The 22,681-nt window shown below is 47.9% G+C and overlaps 1 protein-coding gene across 3 annotated transcripts in view; it reads right to left on the bottom strand.

Annotated features, from left to right (window-relative positions):
- EMILIN2 (elastin microfibril interfacer 2) overlaps positions 1 to 22,681 on the bottom strand; it is a 67,847-nt gene that overhangs the window by 6,060 nt on the left and 39,106 nt on the right. For 2 of the 3 annotated variants that reach the window (XM_074987363.1, XM_074987364.1), the window contains exons 5-6: positions 10,061 to 10,450; positions 8,622 to 8,660 (exon numbers count right to left, since the gene is read on the bottom strand). In XM_074987363.1, coding sequence (XP_074843464.1) covers positions 8,622 to 8,660; positions 10,061 to 10,450 — 429 coding nt within the window. Of the gene's footprint in view, positions 1 to 6,889; positions 7,789 to 8,621; positions 8,661 to 10,060; positions 10,451 to 22,681 lie in introns of those variants that run through there. The other variant, XM_074987365.1, reaches the window with a different exon arrangement.

The following is a 22,681-nucleotide window of genomic DNA, read 5'->3' as shown; positions in this document are numbered from 1 at the left end:
CACCCCCAGCCACAGGCTTCCTGGTGCCGAATTCAAATTCATGGGTTTCTTATTACCTAATTCCTGTGCACCTGGAGAGCAGCGGCCAGAGCGGAGCACTGAGGGGCATTGTGGGTTACATAAGGGACACCTCAAGAGGATAATAAATTTGATTTTAATACTTCCATAGTGGCCTTTAATTAAACTTCTAAATCAGAACCTGACACTACACCCAGTAGGTACCAGTGATTTTGATATCAATATTGGTGCTCCCTAAATCGAGCTAATGATATTTACAGTGAAGCCAGTCATGTGGTAGTATTGAGCTAACTGCCTTACATTTGAATTTGTCTCATAGTGTAGACGTAGCCTGAGTCTGTGGAAATGTAACTTACTCCTTCTGGAGTGGGTCCTGGAAAGATGAAGTTACATGTTGTAAAAACGAGGAGTCCTGTGGCTCCTTAAAGACTAACACTTTTTATGTGGACATAAGTTTTCATGGGCTGGACCCCACTTCATTAGATGCACATCAGTCAGACTACACAAGACTTTGTCTACCCTACACAGCTTTTAGCGATACAGTTATGTTGCTAAAATTGGGCAGTGCTGTTTGTCGGCACTTTTTCTGACAAAATACTTCCACCCCCATGGATAGTGTTTGCAGTGTCAACAGTACAGGGCTCCTCCTGACAGTGAGACGTTTACACTGCCACTTGCCCTGGCAAAACTTTTATATTTCAGGGGGATCTTTTTTAAACACCTGTGAATGACAGAATTTTGTCACTCAATTGGCAGGGTAGACAAAGCATTAGATCCACCCCTGCAGCTGCTCCTAAATAAGTCTAGGGGTTCGTCTGTCTGGCAAGACAAAAGTGCCAGAGAGGTGCTAGATCAATGTGAATGATGCATCTTTTGGACGTTGCCAGCAGGATTTAGCCAGGGCAGTTAGAGCACAGCACACTAGTGCGATCATTTATGAAACACGCAGCTCTACTGCACTTTACTGGTGACGTGTGACTAGTCATAAAAAGTGTGGGAGAGAAATTAGATGGTGCAAAGTAGTGTAGTTCCACTGACATCAACGAAGGTACATTGATTTACATCAACTCTGTCCCTGAGGTGAGTTAGGGTAGTGGGTTTGTTTTGTTTTTAATACTTGCCACTAAAATCTGGCCCACACAAACACACACTCAGTGTCATTCTGTTTCTGCCCTGGGTCTGTTAGTAACATTGCCCTGCAACAGTTAAGGCACAGGACTGAGTCAGAAGATCGAAGTCCTGTTCTTGGCTTGATCCTTACTTTTACAAGCTCAGTCCTTGCCTCTGACAAGCTCTGATATATCAATTTCCACTCCTATTCATCCTGACCGATCTCTGAAATTTTCTCAGCCCCTAAGGAACAAAAATTCTAAGAAAATGGCTCCAGACTCCACAAAATTCTAATGTGCTCTTTTTATCCGCTGCTGCTCTTTCTTTCAACACCAATTTAACCGAATTTGTTCTAAGCAAAAAAAAGTTTAGGAGGACCCACTCTGGTTTGTCATTTAACCTTTTGTTAGCTCCCTTTTCTGCAAAATACAGCTAACATTTAGTTCCTTACTTATAAGCAAACTGTAAGATTTACCACAGTAACATCTGTAAAATGCGTGAAGAACCTTGGCTAAGAACTGCTATGCAAGTGTAAAGAATTATTTTCTCGGCTATTTTTATTTTTACTGAACAACAGGGGAATTTAAACTGGAGAGGTTATATGAAATTCTATTGTATAGAATATAAGTAAGTTACCACTCTAGAAGGGACCAGACCAGTCCAGGGGACTGGAGCTAAGCCATTAACTTGGCACTTAAAATACTTGCAGAACTGTACAGAGCAGAAATTAGTATTGAGTGGGAGAGTCTAGTAAGTGACGTTCCAGCTTTGGAAAAAAAATCTATTTTGGGAAGCACACGTTCAGACACAAGAAGGGCCTGTTCACCTCCATGTTCTTTTGAGATATAAACCCAGGGTGCATCCTCAGCTGTTATAAACTATCAGTAGCTCCAGTAACATCAGCAGAAGATCTACACCAAGGTATTTACAGTGTTGCATTAGTGCACCTGAGGTCTGAATTTGTGAGGCGCTTTGAGGTGGAGGTTGTTACAGACCAAGTATGTATATATAATGTAAATACAGGTTGTATCTCCCTCATCCAGCAACAAGAGAGGGTATTTGCTGGATGAGGGGAGGTCAGGCCCCCCAGGCTGGCTGGGGATGGTGGACACTCCTTCAGGGCTCCCCAATGAGGCTGCCAGGCTCCTACACCCTGGCTGGGTTCCCCATTGCTGCAAGGCTTCCATGGCTTCGTGCCACAGCTGGCTCCCCACTGCAAGGTGTGGGGCCCGTCCAGAGTCCCTGTGGCTCTGGGACTGCTGGCAGGGTGGGGTCCCAATGGGGGTCAGGCTCCACACAGTGGGGCTGCACAAACCCAGCCAGGCTCCCCGACCTGGCTCTCTGCCCTGCAGTTGCCAGCAGGGCTCCACTCTGGTCCCACACAGCTGGAGCACTCTGATCCAGCAACATCTATGGTCTTCACGGATGAGAGATTTTGCCAGGCGAGAGAGTTTCAGTCTCTACCTACTATTTTCAGTTTTTAATACTTATCGCCTGGGGCAGTTGAGAAAAAAGGTAGAGGTTTAGCACAGGAAATCTTTTAACTAAATCTTCCTCTCTAGCTAGTAGACAGAGCTACTTTGTTGGGTTATATTCCATTTAACGTATTTCCTGAGTGGAGATAATACTTGGCAGATTAAAACATTGTTTGTATTAAAACATTGTGTTTGTATTTCAACATCTTTAACATTTAAAGCACATTACACCATTATATGTCATAAGCTACGTCTACACGTGAACCCTACATCGAAATAGCTTATTTCGATGTAGCGACATCGAAATAAGCTATTTCGATGAGTAGCGTCTACACGTCCTCCAGGGCTGGTGCCGTCGATGTTGAACATCGACGTTGGGCAGCACCACATCGAAGTAGGCACTGCAGGGGAGCGTCTACATGCCAAAGTGGCCCACATCGAAATAAGGGTGCCAGGAACAGCTGCAGACAGGGTCACAGGGTGGACTAGCACTTCTGGGGCAACAGCTAGCCGCTCCCTTAAAGGGCCCCTCCAATACACACACAGCCTGCACAGCACGCGGTCTGCAGAGACAGGCACGCACGCCTTGGCGAAGCAGCACAGACCCCCAGCAGCAGCAGCAGCCAGACGTCCACTCAGCTGCCCCTGCAGGAGCAGTGCTCACCGTGCTCAATGCCATGCAGGAGGCAGCTGATCACCTTCTAGTCACAGAAGAGGAGGAGCTGCCCCCAGGGGAGGAGAAAGCAGCCCCAGACCCTACTGTCCTCCGGCCCCCGCCCCCGCCGCACACGCCGCCGGCTGTGGAGCTACCCCACGAGCACCGACTGGTGGGAGTGGCTGGTGCTCGGTGAGTGGGACAACGACTGCTGGCTCCAGAATTTTCGCATGAGCTGGCAGACATTCCTGCAGCTCTGCCAGTGGCTCACCCCCATACTGAGGCACCAGGACACCACCATGCGGCGTGCCGTCAGCGTCGAGAAATGGCTCGGCATCGCTGTCTGGAAGCTGGCCACTCCAGACAGCTACCAATCCTTGGGGCAGCAGTTTGGCATGGGCAAGGCCACCGTCGGGGCTGTCCTCATGGAGGTAGGAGGACCCACGGGAGGGGGGAGGGCCAGACACACCCCGCACACCCCTCACTGGTGCTCTCCCATGTCCTTCCCCTGCAGGTCATCCGCGCCATCAATGCCCTGTTCCTCCACAGGCTCGTGCGGCTTGGAGACCCGGATGCTGCCATCGCAGGGTTTGCCAGCCTGGGTTTCCCAAATTGCTTCGGGGCTCTGGATGGGACCCATATCCCCATCCGAGCTCCAGAGCACAGTGGAGGACGCTTCCTGAACAGGAAGGGCTACCATTCGGTGGTCCTCCAGGCCTTGGTGGACAGCCGGGGCCGCTTCCTGGACATTTATGTTGGCTGGCCTGGCAGCACCCACGACGCCCGGGTGTTCACGAATTCGGGCCTGTGCCACCGGCTGGAGGCGGGGACCTACATCCCCCAGCGGGAGATCCCTGTGGGGGACACCACCATGCCCCTCTGCATCGTCGCAGACGCGGCGTACCCCCTCCGGCCCTGGCTCATGCACCCTTACACGGGCCATCTCTCAGCCAGTCAGGAGCGCCTCAACACGCGCCTGAGCCATGCGCGCCAGGTGGTTGATCGCACTTTTGGCCGCCTCAAAGGGCGCTGGAGGTGTCTCCTCACCCACCCGGATGCAGGCCCCACCAACATCCCCCAGGTTGTGGGCACGTGCAGCACACTCCACAACCTGGTCAAGAGCAAGGGGGAGGCATTCTTTCAGGGCTGGGCTGTGGAGGCTGGCAGGGCTGACGTGCAGCCAGCAGCTGCCCCCAGTTGGCAGGTGGACCCCAAGTGGATCCGGGTCTGGGAGGCCCTGTGGGCCCATTTCGACCAGGCTGCGGGGTGAACACTGGCAGGCCCCCCACTGCACCTCCCCATCCTCCACAACACTCCCTGCCCCCACACCCACACCAGAGCACCCTAGAGCACCCCCCCAACTTTTCTTGCAAATAAAAATAGACCTGTTGTTTTTCAAACCAAAAAACAGTGAATTCTCTTAATATTAACACAATATATATATATATATATATATATATATATATATATATATATATAAATATGTGGAACAAAAGGAGGGAACTATTTACATGGGGGGCAGGTATCATAAAAGAACAGGGGTCTAACACAAACTATATACAAAATAATGGGGATATGTACAAAGGGGGGGCTCATCCTGGGCCCCGCAACCCCTAGTGTCCAGCGCCTGGGGTTGGCGGGGGCGACCCTCGCTTCGACCTCAGCCCTGGCCAAGGCTGGCTGGGGGCTGGGGGAACCGACAGATACGGCCGGCGGGTGTCAGCAGGCCCCAGGTCCCCCTCGGCGGAACGCCCCGGGGTGACGGACGGCGGTGGGACGGTAGGTGGAGCGGCAGGTGGAGCAGCGGGTGGAGCGGGCAGAGTGGCATGGGGGGCCAGGTAGTCCGCTATGTGCTCAAAAGTGTGCGTAAAGGACCCCCATGCCTCCTGGCGCCAGGCCAGTGCCCGCTCCTGCAATTGCAGGCGCCGCTCGTCCACCCGCAGCCGCCGCTCCAACACCTCCCGCTACCGCCGGAGGGTTGCGAGCAGCTGGGGGTCCGTCGCCGTCCTCTGGTGGTGCTGGGTCTGCCGTCAGCCCTGCCCTGGGGCTGGCCTGCAGCAATGGCCCCGGTGGGCTGTCCGGGTCCACTGACACCTCGCCGGCACTCTCCAGGCCCTCCGATGGTGCAGCTGCAGAACACGGGAGGCGGGGAAGAAGAGTGGAGACAGCCGTTAGTGTGGCCCCCGAGCTGTGGCCCTTGTCCCCGCCTCTGCTGCTGGTTCCCCATCCCCGTCCCCGGGAGATGCTGCTGCTGCTGATGGGTGTCCCACCCCCCCACCTTGGGGGACCCTAGGTCCCACTCCCCCCATCCCCAGGGATGGGGCATGGCACTGTCCTGCTGGGGGGGCAGGGGCTGATGCACTCTTCTGAGGGACATGCCACTGCTGTCCTTGGGGCCATGGTCATCTGGGCATGTGGAGGGCCCTGGTCATGTCTGTTGTCCCCGCCCCTCAACCCCGGGGATGTGCACTGGGGGGGGGTTACATACCAGACGGTCCGCTCCCACGGTCGGGGGACACCCTCTGGGCGGATGCCCTGCTGGAGCTCTGGGACGGCAGAATTATTTGGAGCCCCCCGTCGCTGGAGGAGGACTCCCCCTCCTCCTCCTCTGGTGTCCCGGGGTGGGCTCCTGGGGGGGGGGCCCTGGGGTGCAGGGCTTGCCCCCGGGGCGGACTCCGCCTCCAGGGCCTGCTGGGGCTCGTCGGCCGAGGTGGTGTGCCGGGGGCCCAGGATGGACCTGAGCTCCCTGTAAAAGGGGCAAGTGGCGGGGGCGGCCCCAGATCGGCTGGCCGCATCCCGGTCCCAGGCGTAACCCTGCCGCAGCTCCTTGACCTTACTCCTGACATGGTCAGGAGTGTGGGCAGGGTGACCCCGGGAGGCCAGGCCCTCAGCCAGCCGAGCAAATGCATCCGCGTTCCGCCTCTTGCTCCCCATTACCTGGAGCACCTCCTCCTCGCTCCAGAGCCCCAGCAGGTCCTGGATCTCTGCCTCCGTCCAGGAGGGGCCCCGCTGCCTCTTCCAGGGCTGGCTGCCAGGCTGGGAGCCCTGGCTCCCCTTGGGGGGGTGCCCTGGGGGTGCTTGGGGGGCTGGCAGGAGGCCATCGCAGCGGGGGTGTGTCTTGGGGCTGCAGGGAGGCGTGCAGGCTGGCCACATGTTACTGCTGCTGCCTGCACACGCTCTCAGCTTCCTGCACAGGAAGGCAGGGGGCGGGGAGCTTTAAGGGGCCGCTGCACGCGGCGACCATAGAGCTCAGGGGCTGGCTGAGAGACGCTCTCTCCCCTCAGCTGATGGCCGCCATGGCGGACCCCGCTCTTTCGATGTTGTGGGACGTGGATCAGCTACATGTGCCCTACTTCGACGTTCAACGTCGAAGAGGGCGCTATTCCCATCCCCTGATAGGGATAGCGACTTCGACGTCTCGCCACCTTACGTTGATGTCAACTTCGAAATAGCGCTCACCACGTGTAGACGTGGCGAGCGCTATTTCGAAGTTGGCGCGGCTACTTCGAAGTAGCCGGCACGTGTAGACGCAGCTATACAGTTTAACCATATGCCAAGGAAAACACTGCTGTCTATAAAATAAAAATATTGGTACAAAGGTAAAAATCATTGCGAGATTATGATTTTAATATATTGGTCTAGACATTTAACATGGCATTTGTTGTCACCAAGATACACACTTTTTTCCTTCACTTCTTGTCCTTTTCCAGAACCCTAACCTATTGCTTCCTGTTCCCACCCTCACACTTCCCCAAAAAACTCTTCTCTAAAGCTACATTAAGTTTCTAATTAGTTAGTTTTAATCTCAGGATTATAGCATGAATGCTTACAATTGTCTTCATATCAATACCCACACCAGTGTGTATTGCCTTGTCTCTGCAATTTTCTTAGCCCCAACAAACAAAGTCCTCAGGAAATGTCTTCAGATGCCATAAAATTCTAATGTTTCATTTTTACTGACATTTCTTCAAACAAGAATCTAATTTAACCATTTTCTATGAAGAGAGAGCAGGAGGATACAGGATAATAATATTAATTGCTAATCTATCTATATATAAACTGAAAGAATTTTTTAACATCTCAAGGAAGAGATTGTAATATTTAGGCCAATTAAAGTAAGTTCTGTTCATTTATTGAAAGGCTTAAACTTGTTATAATCCAAAAGTATTGGTGTACAGTAATGTACAGAAAGCACAACAATTCAGATAAACTATATTACCTTTTTAATTTTGATTAACCTAAAATCCATTGACTTCAGTGGAGCCAGGATTTCACCCAAGGAGAGGGGCAGCTCGCTTCATAGCTAGGAAGGGATGTCATTGTATTTTTAAAGCAGATTAAAGGTAACACCATTTAGGTAAGGTCTCCTTCTTTGTACTGTAACTGCCATTGTTTCAGATTTGTTAAAGGAACCAAATCAAATTCAAATTTAGATTTTGTAAAACATAAGATTTTACTAAATTTATGGCCAGTAGAAATATCAAATGCTCCCACTTAGTGCTTGGAACCCAGATATGCAGTACTGAGACCCTGTAAATTAAAACGCATACAAACAAAAGTGAAAATAGTTTCAGTAACTTTCATTGTCCAAGAGGAGAGAAATAAAAGTGAATAAAGTGTATAAACAATGGATTTCTGTGAGTGTCCTAATTTTAATAATCTAGATTAATAAAATAGGTAAGCAATGTACTGATTTACAAGAGGATGATTATATCAACATTAGCGCTTCAAACTGAGGTTTGTGATATTTGGGTTTTTTTCAAAGCTCCAGCTTAGAATCAGATGAATATGTGATTATTTGAAAACAAAAATATAAAGTTATGAATCCCTGATGGCTGTATGAAATGTATGAAAGAATTAACTCTTCAAAGGCTCAAAAAGCTAAAAGTCAAATAATAAAACCCAAATTATTATTTTTTAAAATCTGAATTTTACCCTCATCTCCATGACACCAGACGTCTCATATTTAGAGGCTTGGCTCATTATGTTTGAACACTTGGGGTTGGCAGGACAGTGTTAGAGTGACTTTAAAATTAAAGCTAATCCTAAAAATGACCCATAACTTTCACTTAGTGCTCTCAGCAGTGACTATCCCTGCACTGAAAGAAAAAAAAAAGAGTATACATTAAGTTCTACTTTCTCCATTAATTTCTCATACTCCACATGCCCCAAAAATCCTCTCAGCCATGAGGTGAGCGGTAGTGTGGAAAAGAATGGGAGAAAGCTATCGTTCCTGGAGATCGTCTCTTTCCAATGTTAGGGGTTAGAACTGTCCCTTTGCACTTCAAGTGCTTCAGTTTCACCCTACTAGTTTTCTGTTTACGAAACAAGAGCAAAAAAATCCTAGGTAACAACTGACTCACCTTGTGAGTCTGCAGAAGGCAGAGAAGATTTTGGGTATCCTACAAATGAAAACAAATGCCGTCACATGTTGAGTAAGGAGTACACCACAGTCTAAACATCACAACGATTTACCCATATTTTCCTTTTTATCAAAAAGCAACTCATGTCTACCACATGTGCACAGCATCATATGGCAGAAACTTGTACCAGTAAGACTGTTTTGTAAGTTGCAGAAAACAGTAGTAGCCATAGCAAAGGGGACCCCCTACAACACATCCCCTCTGTTGTGTTTACTGTGGCAAATCAGACTATTTTAAGCTACCACAGCAGTACAGTTTGCTAGCTGAGAACTGTACCTAGATTGTATTAAGACAGATTATATTTTGTGCAGCTTTGGCCAGAGAGGCAAAGTTGGCTTGATGCCTTCTTCAGGTCTCCTCTGGTGAATGCCTGCTGGGACCAAAACAGACATCATGCAAACTAAATCAGCCAAAGGCTACTCTAACAAAACAGCTCTATCGTGCGCCAGTTAAACATCACTTCCTATCTTGCAGGGGACTGGCAAAGTGCATCACACTCCAGTTCTGCCACCTTTTATATCATAGCCAGTTCCAGTATGCCCCCGGCACCAAGGACAGCATTCATGTTACCTTGTAAGGAGAGAGAGAAGCTCACTACTGGACTTGGACAGCTCCCCTTGTCATACTCATGGATGAAAGATGCTGCTTGTCTATAATCTTAGCAGAGCTACGTGTTCTGTACCGGGGGGTACAACCTTTTTTCATTGGGGGCCACACAGCAATTTTTACATGTTCCGGGGGCCAAACACAAAATAGCTCCAACCTCCCCCCCACACCAGGCTTAAACCCCTTGCAGCACCAAACTGCCCCGTCCCCATCCTTAGACTGCCCCTGCAGCCCAAACCATCCCCCCACCCCCAGCTTGAAACCACCACCACCCTTAGAACCCCCCAAGGCCCCCAAACTGCCTCCAGCCCCAGAGCCCCACCAGCCCCAAACCACCCACAACCTTAGCAGCCCCAAACTGTCCCCTGCCTACCCCCAGCCTTAACCCCCACTTCAAACCCCAAATTAATTTACCCAGAAGAGCCACATGCTGGGCAACTCCACGTGCCAGCCACCAGGGCTCTGCCACGGGCCTCAGACCCCAGCTGGGGCTCTGCCTCTGGGGCTGGCGGTGGCTCCATGCCCCGGCTATCAGAACTCTGCCGTGGGCTCCATGCCCCAGCCAGGGCTCTGCCACAGGCCCCGTGACCCAGCCACCAGGGCAGACAGTTCTGTGGGCTGGATTAAAAAGGCTCCGCTGGCCGGATTCTGGCCCGCAGACCACCCGCAGGACAACCCTGTTCTCTAATTTATTCAAATGTAAGCCCAGCTACACTGGCTTTGGGGTCAATTATAATAAAGTGATCAAGTGGATAATGTTTCAGTTTTCTTACCTGGTGCTCCAGCATAACCTTCAGCAATGGGCCTGGTATACTGACCATCTACACCTTTAGGCCGTCTGCTTCTTGACATTACAACTATGCCAGGTGGACCAGCCTGTCCTGTCTCCATGATGATGCCAGTTGATCCAGGCAAAAGATGTGAAGTGGCTGAACCTGGTAATGATGGCTGTAAGGGAGTTTTGGGTTGTGATGGCTGCAGAGGGGCTCCTTGTGGTGGTGGTTGTATTACTATTCGTGGCTGCGATGGCTGCAGTGGTGTTCTTGGAGGGGACGGCTGCAGCGGTATGCCTGGTTGTGGTGGATGAAGTGGGATTTTTGGCTGTGGTGGATGCAGGGGAGATTTTTCTTGTGGTATCTGCAGTGGTATTCTCTGTTTGTCAGCTAAGCATTTGTAAACAGAGGAAAGTAAAATATTATCCATCTGAGAAAATTCATAAAACCCATTACATGTATACTTAAGCAAAACAAACATTTTTAAATAAACTGCAAGCTTTTGTTTCTTTCATTTCTGAAGCTGGAATAATATAAAAACATCAGTAATATAAAAGTCAGTGCTTTAAAAACTTTATGACACTGAAGGCAGACCCAGGGTTATAATTTACTGGAAAAAAAATAATCAGCCTTTGGAAGGGTCATTGTTAAATTATTTTTCCAGAAGGACAGCCAATTGCTATGTAGTATCAATGCCAGATAGTTTACAGTTGTGTGGCTGTTCAAGTCCCTTTTGACAGAGTGTACAACATATTCATAAAAATTCAGTCCTAACTGAATCTTAGAAATGTAATGTCTTCCTGAAAGTAAGTGCATATTATTTGCATAGGAAGTTAATTCTTATGCAGATTTAAAAGGTAGGAAGGGTATGAGAATGTTTCCTTGAACGAAAGATCTGACTCCCAGTCTCTGCTCTCCATGAAAATCTGCCTTGTTTATTTCAAGCTGCTTCCCCACTATTTGTATTAACCACAGGATAGCTACAGTGATTTACACAAATTTTACAATTGTTTAAATTCTTTGACTTCAGTAAAACTACTCCTGATTTACACATCAGTGAGATCAGAATCAGGCCCATGAACTATACAGCATGTCAGTGTAAACTGAGCTTCCATTTCCTTCTCTTTCTAACACTGTTATTACGCAAAAAACCTCTAACTTCCGAAAACCAAGGACCTTCAAGATGAGAATAATAATTAACATTGCTCATTGGGTAACATTTTCAGATCATAAATTATTTATGAGCCTAAGATCCACAGAAAGTCATTGAATTTCATGTTGCTTGGTCTCTCAGGGTATGGGATATATCTACACAGACATTAAAAGCCCGTGTACCACTGACTGGAGGTCAGGCTAACTACAGTGTGCATGTCCAGTTCTGGGCCCCACATTTTAGGAAAGATGGGGAGAAACTGGAGAGGGTCCAGCAAAGAAAAACTAAAATGGCTAAAGGTCTAGAAAATGTGACTTATGAGAGATTAAAAGAGTTGGGTTTGTTTAGTTTGAAAAAGAGAAGACTGAGAGGAGACATAATAGCAGCTTTAAAATACACTCATCCCTCCTTAAATGAGTACTTTATTTAGGAGTACTCACTTCAACCAGTGACACATTTATCTACTTTAGTTCACTCTATGAGTGAACTCACCCCCGCTAATATGAGCCCCCTCCCTGTGGCTCCAACTCCCTAGTCTGACACGCCCCCCACCAGCCCCACAGCCCCAACCTGCTGCAGCCAGACCCCCTGCTAGCCTCGCAGCCTGACCACCCTTCCACCTCCCCTTGGCCCTGCAGCCCCAAACCGTGGCAGCCTGATACCCCTGCTGGCCCCATGGCCAGACCCCCACCCACCGCTTGACACCCCACCACAGCCCTAAACAGTGGCAGCGAAACCCCCTTACCACCTCTGCTGCCTGTAACCCCCACGGCCAGACCCCACCCCTGCCGCCTATAACCCCCACAGCCCTGGAGCCTGAACACCCCCTACAGCCAGACCTGCCCTGCCGCCTGTAACCCCCACGGACCTGCAGCCTGACCCTGCCCGCCACCTGTAACCCCCTCACCCGACCCCCCTGCTGCCGCCTGTACCCCCTGCGGCCCCACAGCCTGACCTCCCTCCACTGCCTGTAACCCCTGAGGCCAGACGCCCCCTCCCCACCACCTGTACCCCCATGGCCAGACCCCCTACCGCCGGCTGTAACCCCCGTGGCCTGACCCCCCCCACTGGCTGTAACCCCCACAGCCCTGCAGCCTGACCCCCACCAGTGCTGCGGCCCCAAACTGTGGCAGCCAGAACCCCTTACTGGCCCACAGCCAGACCCCTCTGCCTCCTGACCCCGCCACCTGACTCCACCTCCCCATGGCCCCACAGCCCAAAACAGCAGCAGCCAGACCCTCTTACTGGCCTGCAGCCAGACCTCCCTGCCGCCTCACCCCCACGCGCACCAGCTCCAAACCACAGCAGCCTGAACCCTCTCCTAACCCGCCACTAGATTTTAACCCTCCCTCCTGGCTCACTGCCCCAAACTACCCCCAGCCTTTAACCCTCCCCAACCCAAGGTTCACTTACCTTTCAAAACCAGCGCCACCTGCTGCCTCTCCTTCCCTGAGTTAGGAGCCCTAGGAACTAATCAGAGACTTCTACGTGTAATTTAATAGGAATTTAGTGTCCCTCTTACAAGTTTCTGACTATGAGCAGAAAGTTAGGAACCAATTGTGCTCATATAGCAAGGGATGAGTGAACCTAAAAGAATGTTTACAAGGAGGAAGGAAAAAATTATTCTCCTTAGCCTCTGATGACAGGACAAGAAGCAACGAGCTTAAATTGCAGCAACGGAGGTTTAGGTGGAGCATTAGGAAAAAACTTCCAGCTGTGAGGGTGGTTAAATTGCCTAGGGTTATTGCAGAATCTCCATCATTGGAGATATTTAAGAACAGGTTGGATAAATATCTAACAGGAATGATACAGATGGTGCTTGGTCCTGCCGTGGGGGCAGGGGCCTGGACTTGATGACCTCTTGAGGTCTCTTCCAGTTCTAGTTCTAATTCTATCATTTTCTCTTTGGGCTTAAGCTGGAGCCAGGGCTCTAAGACCCCACAAGGTACAAGAATTCCACTCCTCAAGCTTCAGAGAGGTAGCCGTGTTAGTCTGTAGCTTCGAGAACAAGACGTCTTGTGGCACCTTATAGACTAACAGATATTTTGGAGCATAAGCTTTCGTGGGCAAAGATCCACTTCATCAGATGCATGAGTGGGGTGGGAGGGGGTTCAAAGGAATATTTAAAGAGTGGGGTCTCAGTAAAAGGGAGGGCCAGAGCTGCAAGGTCTATTCAGCAAGGTGGAAATGGCCCATCATCAATAGTACATATCAAAAGAGGAAAAAACAAGTCAGATCACACAAAGGGATATGAGCCATCAGAGTCTAATGGGGAGAACTTAACACCCAGGGCAGAGAAGCCGCCTTTGTAAGCTGCGAGCCCCTCCCAGTCTCTGTTTAATCCTTGGTTAATGGAGTCAAATTTGCAAATAAATTGCAGCTCAGAGACTTCTCTCTCCATTTGATTTTTGAAATTTCTTTGTTTCAGGACTGCCACCCTTGAATCTGCTACTGAGTGCCCCAGGAGATTAGTGTTCCCCCATAGGCTTCTGTACATTACCGTTCCTGATGTCTGATTTATGGCCATTTATTCTTTTACAGAGAGACTGTCCAGTTTGGCCAATGTAAATTGCAGTGGGGCATTGCTGGCACATGATGGCATATATTATATTAGTAGATGTGCAGGTAAAGGAGCCCCTGATGGTATGGTTGATGTTAGGTCCTGTGATGATGTCACTGGTGTAGATATGTGAGCAGAGTTGGCAGCAAGGACCATTGCAGGGGCTGGTTCCAGGCCAAGAGCCACTGGTCTGTGATTCGTAGTGGCTGGTGAGGATTTGTTTAAGGTTGGCGGTCTGTCTGTAGGTGTGGACAGGCCTGCCTCCCAAGGTCTGTGAGAGTGAAAGATCATTGTTCAGAATGGGTTGCAGATCACTGATGATGCACTGGAGAGGCCGTAAGTGGGGGCTGTACGTGATGTTCAGTGGTGCTCTCTTGTTTTCCTTGCAAGGCCTGTCTTGTAGCAGGTGGCTTCTGGGTACCCGTCTGGCTCTGTCAATCTATTTCCTCACTTCCTTAGGTGGGTACTGTAGTTTGAGGAAAGCTTAGTAAAGGTCTTGTAGATGTCTGTCTCTGTCTGATGGATCAGAGCAAATACGGTCGTACCTTAGTGCCTGGCTGTAAACAATGGCTTGTGTAGTGTGCCCTGGATGGAAGCTGGAGGCGTGTAGGTAAGCATAGCGGTCCGTGGGTTTTCGGTATAGGGTGGTATTTATGTGACCGTTGCTTATCTGCACAGTAGTGTCCAGGAAGTGGATCTCTTGTGTGGACTGGTCCAGGCTAAGGTTGATGGTGGGGCGGAAACTGTTGAAATCACGGTGGAACTCTTCAAGAGCCTCCTTCCCATGGGTCTGGATGATGAGATGTCATCAATGTAGCGCAGGTAGAGGAGGGGCGCTAGGGGATGAGAACTGAGAAAGTGTTGTTCCAGGTCATCCATAAAAATGTTGGCACCCTGTGGCGCCATGCGGGTGCCCATAGCAGTGCCACTGATTTGAAGGTATAATTTTTCCTCAAATCTGAAATAGTTGTGGGTGAGGACAAAGTCACAAAGTTCTGCCACCATTTGTGCCTCGGTCTCATCAGCAATAATGTTCCTAACAGCTTAGAATCCATCTTCATGTGGGATGTTGGTGTAAAGGGACTCTACGTCCAGGGTGGCCAGGATGGTGCTTTCAGGAAGGTTACCAATGGATTGTAGTTTCCTGAGGAAGTCGGTGTATCTCGAAGAAAGCTGTGGGTGCTAGTAGCATAGGGTCTAAGTAGAGAGTCCACATAGCCAGACAATCCTGTGGTGAGGGTGGCAATGCCTGAGATGATGGGGTGTCTGGGATTCCCAGGTTTGCGGCTCTTGGGTAGCAGGTAGAATAAACCTGGTTTGGGTTCAAGGGGTGTGTCTGTGTAAATCTGTTCCTGTGTTTTTATAGGGAGGGTCTTGAGCAGATGCCGTAGTTTCTTTGTGTATTCCTCACTGGGATCCTCAGACAGAGGCTTGTAGAATGTGGTATTGGAGAGCTGCCTGGCAGCCTCCTTTTGGTAGTCTGTCCTGTTCATAATGACAACAGCACCTCCCTTGTTGGCCTTTTGGATGACAATGTCAGGATTGTTTCTGAGGCTGTTGATGGTGTTGCATTCTGCACAGCTGAGGCTATGTGGTAAGCGATGCTGCTTCTCCACAATTTCTGCCTGTGCACACCGGCGGAAGCATTCTATGTACAGGTCCAGTTTGTCAGTTTGACCATCAGGGGGAGTCCATGAGGAATTCTTTTTCTGGTACCGTAGGTGGGAGGGTACCTGCGGGTCAGTGCACTGTTCTGTGTCACGTTGGAAGTATTCCTTGAGTCGTAGATGGCGAAAGTAGGCTTCCAGATCACCACAGAACTGTATCAAGTTTGTGGGGGTGGTGGGGCAGAAAGAGAGTCCCCGACAAAGAGCAGATTCTTCTGCTGGGCTGAGTGTGTAGTTGGATAGATTGACAATTTTGCTGCATCAGTTAAGGGTACCACTATTGTAGCCCCATGTGGAAAGTAGGAGTTTAGATAGTTTACATTTACATTGGCCAAACTGGACAGTCTCTACGTAAAAGAATAAATGGACTTAAAACAGACATCAGGAACGGTAATGTACAGAAGCCTATGGGGAAACACTTCAATCTCCCTGGACACTCAGTAGCAGATTTAAGGGTGGCAGTCCTGAAACAAAGAAACTTCAAAAATCAAATGGAGAGAGAAATCTCTGAGCTGCAATTTATTTGCAAATTTGACTCCATTAACCAAGGATTAAACTGAGACTGGGAGTGGCTCGCAGCTTACAAAGGCAGTTTGTCTGTTCTCGGTGTTAAGATCTCCCCATTAGACTCTGACAATGGCTCATATCCCCTTGTGTGATCTGACTTGTTTTTTCCTCTTTTGATATGTACTATTGATAATGGGCCATTTCCACCTTGCTGAATAGACCTTGTCAGCTCTGGCCCTCCCTCTTACTGGGACCCCACTCTTTAAATACCCCTCTGAACCCCCCGCCACCCCACTCATGAATCTGATGAAATGGGTCTTTGCCCATGAAAGCTTATGCTCCAAAATATTTGTTAGTCTATAAGGTGCCACAGGACTTCTTGGACTCCTCAAGCCGCAGCCTGAGCCCAAACTCCTACACCTCCATTAAATAGCCCCTCAGCCTGAGCCCTGTGAGTCAGCTGGTAAAAGCCAGCCATGGGTGGCTAACTGCACTACAGATGTTTTTCTAGGTGCCTGTAGCTATATGACCTGTTGTGCGTAAGTTGCATAGTACATAAGGACATCTAAATTATAACATGAAGGTGAAATGCAATCCACTGCGCATGTTGACAGGATGGTATGATATGTAACTGGCTGGTGTTCCTGGTCTTTCCTGGTTGAATTTTGTGGAATGAAATTAAATTCTACAACTGCAATGAGAGGATAAAGTTAACAACTAGGCAGCACAGAGTTCTGCTTAAAATTAACTTAAGTAATTCTATCCAGGGCATACAGGGTTAAAGAATGAATATATATATATATATATATATATATATATATATATATATACTTTGCACTGATTCATGTTAAAATTTTTTGTTTTCATCATGACATTGAAATATTGTAAAAGTTATACTTTGAAGACTTTTGTAAAGGCAAAGACAAACTGCAAATGTTTAATTTATTCCTAAATGAATAAATCTGAAACGTATTGGAATCAGCAGAGTTACTTCACATTTGCTGTTGACAACACGTACTGGCTGTATATTCTGATGCTTGCTGGCATATATTTTTCACTTCTTTACCTTCTCTCATTGGTTTAGTTAAGCTCTTCTTCAGCCTCTAGTCTTGGTTAGGAACATGCAAAACAACTACGCATATTCTGGTTAGTATTTATTTTTCCTCCTCAAGTTCTTACAACTCAAGCAACCAAAAATTCAAACACTTTTGTAACCACTTGGGGTCTAGTTCTTTGTGTTTAGTGTGGCTATCCACATAATTTGAAAATATGCAGATATGCCAACTCCATTTTGTAGATCAGTATGTGTGTTAGTTGGGAGGCATCACTTTACATTTCTAGCAGCTTTTGCATGCCTTTTTGAACTCATGTACTGAATTGCGTCACATTGTGGCACTGTGCTTTAAAATCACTGGACAAAGATAACAAAGAAGCCAGCATATTTTTGGATTTGGACATGTGTTACCAATCCAAAGAGCAAAAGCAAAATTCCCTGCTGTAACTCCAATCAAGTTATCATACAAACTCAGGAATGAATATGACGAAATCAGCTTGAATTGTGTTGAGGAGCACATAAAAGAGAAGTATTTCCCACTGTCTACAAAGCAGCTGGAAAGGCAAGCAGCAGTTTCCATCATTATTACACTTTAAATAAGGATCTCCTCAGGGACACCCTCTTCACAAGCTGTGTTCTTACTGCTCTTTACTGGCACCCTCCTGGTCATTCACAGCTTGCTGACCTCAGATGCCTGTCTAAATTAAGCTAAGAGAACCTGAAACACCCCCTCCCTTCCTAGGTTTAAAAGAGCAATGACAGGGAAGGGGGGCAACTAAGCATGAAACTTGGGTTGCACTTTCTTGCAGATCTGCTATTTCTAGCAATGTCATGACAGGTCTGTCAGTTCCATTTCCCTAATGATGCCCTGAGAAGAGAAGAACAACGAGAGTGGATGAAATACACTAAATAACTAAGGAATCAGTGATTCCACCGATAAGATCAAGAGCTATGATTTCCAAATTCGCGTTTTTGACAATTGTCAAGTTACAAAAGCTGCCTAGTGTAATTTGCAGAGGGCAAACTGAGGTTTGCTCCTGAATTCCTATTGCTATTTTTACAGAACAGTTTTTACCACTCCTCCCTAGGTGCAGTAATTCACATATACCCAAGATTTCATAGAGAACAGCAATCGTAGACCATTCTTAACTCCATATGTTTGAACCCACTCTTCACACAAAAGTATGACAGGAAATGCACTTTGAAGCAAGAGTAACCAAAGCAAACTAAAATCCCCAAAACATTTTTGGCTGCAGACCTCATTTTTTCTGGCTGCACGAGCAAACGGCAACAATATGTTAACAAACTACCTCTAAAGAAGAGGTGATTTTTAGTGCCCGGTTAGAGTGCAGTATCATTTCAGGTTATGAACAACAAATATTTCTCTAAGTGACACAGCGGGCCAGGGCTCCTTCTAACCTGCTCAGCCGCCTAATAAGCCCCCCAGGGACTCAGGGCTGCCATGGGCTGGTGTGGAGGGGCACCACACCATAAGCCCAACCCAGGCTCACCAGAGCTGGTAGAAAGGTACTTCTCACCTGGGCCAGAGCTGCTGCAGAAAGAGAGAGGACTGGAGGGAGCCCTCTCTCCCAGGGGAGCTTGCACCCCAAACACCTTATGCCCTGCCCCACCCCAGATACTACATCCCCAAAGCGCATTCTCATTCCCTCCCTAATCCTGACCCCTCTCCCGCACTCCCAATCCCTCGGCCCCATCCCCACCGCATGATCACCCATGTGCAGAATGAATTTTGCTATGTGCACCAATAGGGAAGTTATGTGATGCATAGCTACTCCACACTGCAGCATGTAAAATTCACTGCCTCTGTGGACATAAAAAATTAGTGTGAAGGCTGCAGACGATCTGTTTATCTAGTCTGCCTCTTTACAATGAGCCAAAGGCTGCAGTTTTGTTCAGTTGCAACAGGCAAAATTTCATTGGATGTTCTCGTGGACTGAATAAAACAATTTGATAGATGGTTTAAACACAATACACACAACTTATAACACTGCAACATTAGTCTGGACTGAGTTATTTTAAATGTTCTTGGCTGCAAAATACCTCAATAAAACTTCAAGCCAAAGCAGACATATTCCAGGTCTCAGACTAATTTGCCTTTGCTCAGTTTAGTTGTCTAATTCAGTGTTTCTCAACTAGAGGTATGTGTACCCTTTGGGGTGCATCGATGTCTTCCAGGCAGTACATCAAGTCATCTAGATATTTGCCTAGTTTTACAATCAGGGAAATAAAAAAAAAAAAAAAAAAGAACCACTAGTAAATTCAGTACAGTTTAAAAGTTCATTCAGACAATGACTTGTTTCTACAGCTTCGTATGCCTTATGCTGAAATGTAAGTACAATATTTCTATTCCACTTCATTGATTTGATAAGGTGGTAGAAAGTCAGCAAGTTTTCAGTAGCAGTCTTCTGTGATATTTTTGGTTGTTTTTGTAAGTAGTTTTTAAGTGAGGTGTAATTGGGTGGTATGCAAAATAAATCCGACTCCTGAGGAGGCTATAGTAATCTGGAAATGTTGAATTGCACTTGTTTCAAGACCTTAAATTACCTCAGAACCATGTTTCTCAACCATGGATACGCTATGAAGGATACGTGAGAGAAATCTGAGGGTACTTATCTACTTTTTTAAAATGGATACTTTCCCTAAAAAAAAAAAAGGTTGAGAAACACTGGCTTAATTAGTGCATGTAATTTGACAAGATTATGTTTTAGAATTCTTATAGAATATCCTTGTGATCTTAGTAGAACGATGCACACACACATAGACACATCCTGTTCCAAGAACAGTATTAATCCCTAAAGGAAAATGGTACAAGAGGTAACTACATAGTGGAGTAAGGTTCCCTAACCACTTCCAAAAAAGTCCCTCTGTCGCCAAAAGGTTTTTGGAGTTGCAAACATCAAGACCTTCTCAGACTGCTCTGTTGGATAGCATCACTGCATTTGGAATCATTCTGAGCACAAGTATTTGCTTTGTGAAGTCTTTGAGGCCACAGACATTTGGCATGAGCTACTCTGGCTATAAAGCTAGTGCCTCGGTCTCTTCTCAAGGATCACTGCTGGCACAATTTATGGAGACCATACACAGATAGTCCCTGACTTACAAATGGGTTATGTTCCCAACAGCTGGTCGTAACTCGGTTTGGTAGTAAGTTGGAAATGCCTTTATACTGTAATTCCTAGAGGTATGTGAGGGTTGCCTTTCACGCTACCCTTGCATGCCTTGAATTTCGAGTAAGTCGGGGAGGGCTGGGGTTGGGGCAGGTTAACCCTGGGGTGGTTTGGGGCGGCAGGGGTAGTAGGAGGGTGCAGTTGAGCTGGGGCTTGCAGGGGGTTGGGGCAGGGGTTGAGCCCAGCCAGGGGGTTGGAGCCGGGGTGGTGGTAGGGGGCTTGGAAATAGAGCCCTGAGCGCTGGGAGGTTGGAAGCCCCAGATGCAGGTTGAAGCTGGAGCCCCACGTGCCAGGGAGTGTGAACTGGGGCCGTGAGGGATTGTGGGGGCTGAATGGGGTGAACCGGAGCTGGGGGGGGGCTAGCTGGAGGGGGTTGAATGGGGGGTGCATCGGGGCAGGGCGCTTCAGCAGGGTGGCCAGCCATGCAGGGGGGAGTGATCTGGGGCCGCACAGGAGTTGGAACCACATCCATTGGGGTTGGAGGGGAGCCCCAGGTGTGCGGCTGGAGGCCGCCCATCTGGGGGAGATGAGCTGGGGTGAGCGGGAGAGGGGGTGAGCTGGAGGTAGGTCATAAGTATGAATGGTCATAAGTCGATGTGTTTGTAAGTCAGGGACCGCCTGTAAAGTGCTCTGAAACTGAATTATACTATGGAAATGGGGATGTTTTAAACTTATTTTATGCTTTAAAATACTGCAGTGGATTTAAACAAACATAACCCATGAAGCTCTTACGAGGTCTGCTTTACACTGTGTAGACTAAAGAGTACGTCCCCTCAGCGAGGGGAAAGTCCTGATTCCTTCTGCACCACAGATGCAGCTTCGACATGCATAGGATGCGGCTAGAGCCAGGAGTAGGTGGATAGAGCTAGAGGCATGCATCTGTGTGCAGCAGAGGTGAAGTGGAGGAGAAGCAGGTTGCACCACATCAGAGAATCTTGTCATGGGATTGAAGTAGCCACTACAGCCACGGAGTCCAACATGTTAGCCACATGTGGCTCTTTGGACAGTGGAGCGTGGCTAGTTGGCTTGAACAATGATGTATTTTCAGAATAGTGTGGCTAGTTTGCTACAGGAGCAGCCACTACCCTGACTGCTACTGCAGAACTGGTTGGACATCATGGCACTACAGATGCAGCAGGTCTTTGCCCACCACAGCTTACGCTCCAAAAAATCTGTTAGTCTATAAGGTGCCACAAGACTTCTTGTTATGGCACTACAGAGTTGTTCTTCAGGTGTTCTGGTGGCTGAGAAGGAAGATTCCTCCCTCTCCTCTACCACCTGCTTCATTCTCAGCATAGCTTCTTGACCTGAGCACAAGAATTTGTCCACAAGTGCAAGTATTGTGTGTTTTATATATAATCAGTCAGTCCAAGAATCACTGACTTTGAAGATGCCAATTCATATCCAACGTAAAAATCTGCCAGCACCTAACAACTCTTCAATAAAACTTCCATGAAACTCAGTGTAAGTGAAAATACGCTGGAATGCTAAGCCTGCTCACCTGGCTGGCAGCAATATTTATCTTTATTCTTTCATTAAATTCCAATGATTAGCCCGTAGGCAGGCTCATGGCCCTCTCAGGAGTATTAACATAGATACAAACTCTGTTTAAATGCTTTGGGAAATGTAAATTGTTCAATGAAAGAAAAAAGCAACAGAGATATTAACAATGGTGAAGGATGGTGGTGTTTCTGTATACAACAGAATTATAAGAGGTTTAGTGGGGGGGGAAGTGTTGAACACAATAAACTATCTGGACCCCAGTATTCGGGCCACACCTATTGATATGAAATCACACTGGCTGAAGAGAAAGAGACTTGGTTGATAACTGAATTAATAGCAGGAGAAGATTATGCTACCTTGACCAAATGATGCCTTTTTAAATGGCTTCTAATAAAATTACTACATTGAGACTGAAGAACTAAAGGGGGCTTATTTCAGGACACATGTAGTCCATTTTTGGATTGCATATATAACTCTCTTTGAAATTCATCATTATCTTGTATTTCTATGGTAGTTGGCTCTAATTTGGCACTGAGTTAGGAACAAGGAGTGAAACCTGACCCTGCTGTAGTCAAACTCCCATTGACAATAATGAAGCCAGAAATTCACTCCAGGAAAGTCTTTGGAGTTACGTATCTTCCTTGCTTTTATTTCCCCCTTTGCTTAAGTAAGTGGAAATTTGGGTTTGTGATTTCATGTGCAAATTTCTCAGAAGAGACGATCACTCACCTTGCACAGGAACTATGGTTATTTGATGTGTGTTGTGTGCTCCACCTGAGGCACTCATGTGCCCTCCCACCTCTCAGATCAGAGATTTTAAGTAATGGCATCTATTCAGCCTCAGGCCCGGCGCTATGGCCATACAGAGCTGTGCACGCAATCCTCCCCATCTTCCTTCTCTATTACTAAGCAGTAGTGTAAACTCCAGAACAAAGAGAAGGGCAAGTAGCAGAGCACCCACAGGCACATTCGTCTTGAAGAGCACCAGT

Source organism: Carettochelys insculpta, chromosome 2 (assembly GCF_033958435.1).
Source record: "Carettochelys insculpta isolate YL-2023 chromosome 2, ASM3395843v1, whole genome shotgun sequence".
NCBI lineage: Eukaryota > Metazoa > Chordata > Testudines > Carettochelyidae > Carettochelys > Carettochelys insculpta.
Note: the sequence above shows the minus strand (reverse complement) of the source record. Positions and strands in the feature narration are given on the sequence as shown.